At 40.3% G+C, this 3,181-nt stretch overlaps 2 protein-coding genes and 1 non-coding gene across 3 annotated transcripts; 2 read left to right on the top strand and 1 right to left on the bottom strand.

Moving 5' to 3' along the window:
- The first annotated feature begins 876 nt into the window (after positions 1-876).
- On the top strand, positions 877-1,740 carry LOC135151532 (uncharacterized). The gene has a single exon (XM_064090030.1). The coding sequence runs from the start codon at positions 877-879 to the stop codon at positions 1,738-1,740; it is 864 nt and encodes a 287-aa protein (XP_063946100.1).
- Positions 1,135-1,241, bottom strand: LOC135151884 (small nucleolar RNA R71). Its single transcript, XR_010290791.1, has one exon. It is a non-coding gene; the product is annotated as a small nucleolar RNA R71 (small nucleolar RNA).
- Positions 1,741-1,876: 136 nt separating the features above from the next.
- Positions 1,877-2,829, top strand: LOC135151531 (uncharacterized). Its single transcript, XM_064090029.1, has 2 exons — positions 1,877-2,316; positions 2,412-2,829. Exons 1-2 carry the CDS (start codon positions 1,877-1,879, stop codon positions 2,827-2,829), a joined length of 858 nt encoding a protein of 285 aa, XP_063946099.1.
- The last annotated feature ends 352 nt before the right edge of the window (positions 2,830-3,181 follow it).

Genomic DNA, 3,181 nt, shown 5'->3' with positions numbered 1-3,181 from the left:
TTATGTATTCAATATACATGATTTGTGGTGTGATTTTAACCATCTTGGATGGCCCTATATAATCTTGATAGATAACTTGTTTGTAAACCATTATGTTTTCAAATCTTATAGACATATTGGTCTAAGCATAAGTGGTCCTTGTTCGACTTCTATCTGAATTGTGGATGTGGAATAGTATGGTATACGTTTATCAAAAGAGAGCGTGTACTAGTTTCGTGTTATCTGATTAGTTGTCAACCATCACATAGCGAAAAAAGGCATAACTCTGGATGAAGTAGTTAATGAGGTTAGAATCCCATGTTTTAATTCACATAAATAATTCTAGTTTAATCACTTAGTTTATAATTCTTAGTCTAGTAATTTGGTTTAAATTAGTTAAGTTGGATAACAACCATAAAATTGATACTTGTCTTAGCAATGCATAATAGCCATAAATTGTTTCATAAGTGCATATTCTGAATACACCAGTCTCTGTCGGAACGAACTGAATTTAAATTCTATATTACTTGTGACCACGTACGCTTGCGTAATTTTGTGTGAACAAGTTTTTGGCGCCACTGCCGGGGACTCGGTGTTAAATATTTAGTTTATGTGCTTGTCATCAGTGGTCGCTAAAGTTCACTAACTTGGATTCTCTTGTCACTTTTATTTCGTTTGTGTGTGTTTCAGGTACTTGAGTGACGTATATGCGAACACGTTATCGGTCTCATAAGGAAGCATTGGAGTATTACAATTGGTGATCATTCACCAGTAGCAAATGATACTAAGCCACTGAAGGCTTTCTCTGATCCGAAAATCAATGACAATCAATCTAGCATTAATATCAGGCTAGCCATCTCGGCCAACACTTTTGAAATCAAGTCGGGCACTATTCAGATGGTTCAGAATTCAGTTCAGTTTGGGGGTTCTCCGACAGAGGATCATAATATGCATATTCGGGATTTCATCGAGATCTGCGACACTTTCAAGTTCAATGGAGTTACTGAAGATGCCATCAAATTGAGGCTATTCTCATTTTCTCTGAGGGATAAAGCTAAGGGATGGTTGCATTCTCTACCTGCAGGATCTATTACGACATGGGAGGATCCGGGTCAAAAATTTCTTACTAAATTCTTCCCTATGGCCAAAATAGCTGCAATCAGGAATGCTATCACTCAATTTTCTCAGCAGTCTGGTGAAACTCTATGTGAAGCTTTGGAATGCTACAAGGAGATGCTTCGAAAGTGTCCTCATCATGGGATGCCGGATTGGATGGTGATAGATTGCATCCATTATGGCTTGGGACCTCAATCGAGGCCAATGCTCGATGCAGGATCAGGTGGAGTTCTATGGGCTAAGAGCTATGATGAAGCTTACGAGTTGATCGAGATGATGGCTGCGAATGAATATCAGAATCCTACTCAACGTCTTCATCAGGGCAAAGCAGCAGGAATTCTGGATATCGATGCTACTACAACCATAGCTGCTCAGCTTAAGGCTCTTATTATGAAGGTGAATTCTTTAGCAAACTTGGGAGTGCATCAGCCACCTACTGTTTGCGAGCTTTGTGCGGGTACACATTCTACTGATCAGTGGGCCATATCTAGTGAATCAGCTCAGTTTGTGAGCAATTTTCAGAGTTCTCAGCACCCAGCCCCTGCCACTTATCACCCCAATAATCGGAATCATCCGAATTTCAGCTGGAGCAACAATCAGAATTTCATGCAACAACCACAGCAACAGTTTGAAGCATGGAGCTAGACCATTCAACTCTTCTAGTTTTCAATAGTAGTTTGCACTGAAGCATCAATTCCATCCATCGGGATTCCAGCAACAAAATCACGGAGTGGTTGGACAGTCTACCAACGAAAGATCGGAATTGGAAGAATTGAGACTAATGTGTAAAAGCCAAGCGGTGTCAATCAAAACTTTGGAGAAGCAAATTGGGCAGATTGCTAATGCATTGCTTAACAGGCCACAAGGAACTCTTCCGAGTGATACCGACGCCAATCCAGGCAAGAAGGAAGTGAAAGAACAAGTTCAAGCAGTCACTTTGAGGTACAGAAAGGTTACGAAGGAAAAAGAATCAGCAGCAGAGCATAACAAAGAAGAGAACAATCAGCAGGTTGAAACACCCGTGCTCTCATCTGAGTCAGATAGTGGAAAAACTGTTGTTGGGGCTGATTTGAAAGAAAGCAACGAGGATGCAAGCAAGGATTCCGCTGAAAAATCTACTCCTAAACATGATGATGGGGTCAAGCAAGTATGTCCACCTCCCCATATCCCAAAAGACTTCAGAAGCGGAAGCTCGACAAGCAATTCGCCAAATTTCTGGAGGTAATTTTCAAGAAATTGGAGATCAATATACCTTTTGCGGAAGATCTAGAACATATTTTGATCTATGCTAAATTCATGAAAGGTATTCTTTCTAGGAAACTCAAGCTTGGGGAGTTGGAGACTGTAGCTTTGACGGAGGAGTGCAGTGCGGTGTTGCAACAGAAATTACCGCCGAAAGTCAAAGATCCAGGAAGTTTCACAATACCGTGCACTATTGGGCAACTATCTTTTGACAAGTGTCTATGTGATTTGGGAGCTAGCATTAATCTGATGCCTTTGTCTATTTTCATGCAACTTGGTCTTCCAGAGCTGAAACCTACTAATATGTCTTTGCAACTAGCTGATCGATCCGTTACATATCCGAGGGGTATAGTCGAAGATGTGTTGGTAAAGGTGGATAAGCTCATCTTCCCTGCTGATTTTGTCATTCTCGACTTTGAGGAAGATAAAAAGATTCCCATCATCTTGAAAAGACCATTTCTAGCTATAGGGTGGACATTGATTGATGTATAAAAGGGTGAATCACAATGAGGGTTCAGGGCTAAATGGTCATGTTCAATGTGTTCAATGCAATGAAACTCCTATTAGATGAGGAGGAATGCTTTAAAGTGGATATACTCGAAGGTGCAGCTCATTCAGAAATTGAACAAAGTCTGAAAAATGATGTCTTAGAAAGGGCGTTAACAGGTGACTCTGATTTAGAAGATATGGAGGAAGAAGAGCAAATCAATTCTTAAATGCATCTCATGGAAAAGGAGGTTTGATCAGCCATTTGAGTCTAGTGGATTAGTAGAGCTTAAAAATTTTCAGGAGCATCTTAAACCATCTATTAAAGAAGCTCCTAAAATCGAACTCATACTACCAC

The sequence above is a fragment of the Daucus carota genome, chromosome 3 (assembly GCF_001625215.2).
Source record: "Daucus carota subsp. sativus chromosome 3, DH1 v3.0, whole genome shotgun sequence".
In the NCBI taxonomy this organism is placed as follows: Eukaryota; Viridiplantae; Streptophyta; class Magnoliopsida; order Apiales; family Apiaceae; genus Daucus; species Daucus carota.
Note: the sequence above shows the minus strand (reverse complement) of the source record. Positions and strands in the feature narration are given on the sequence as shown.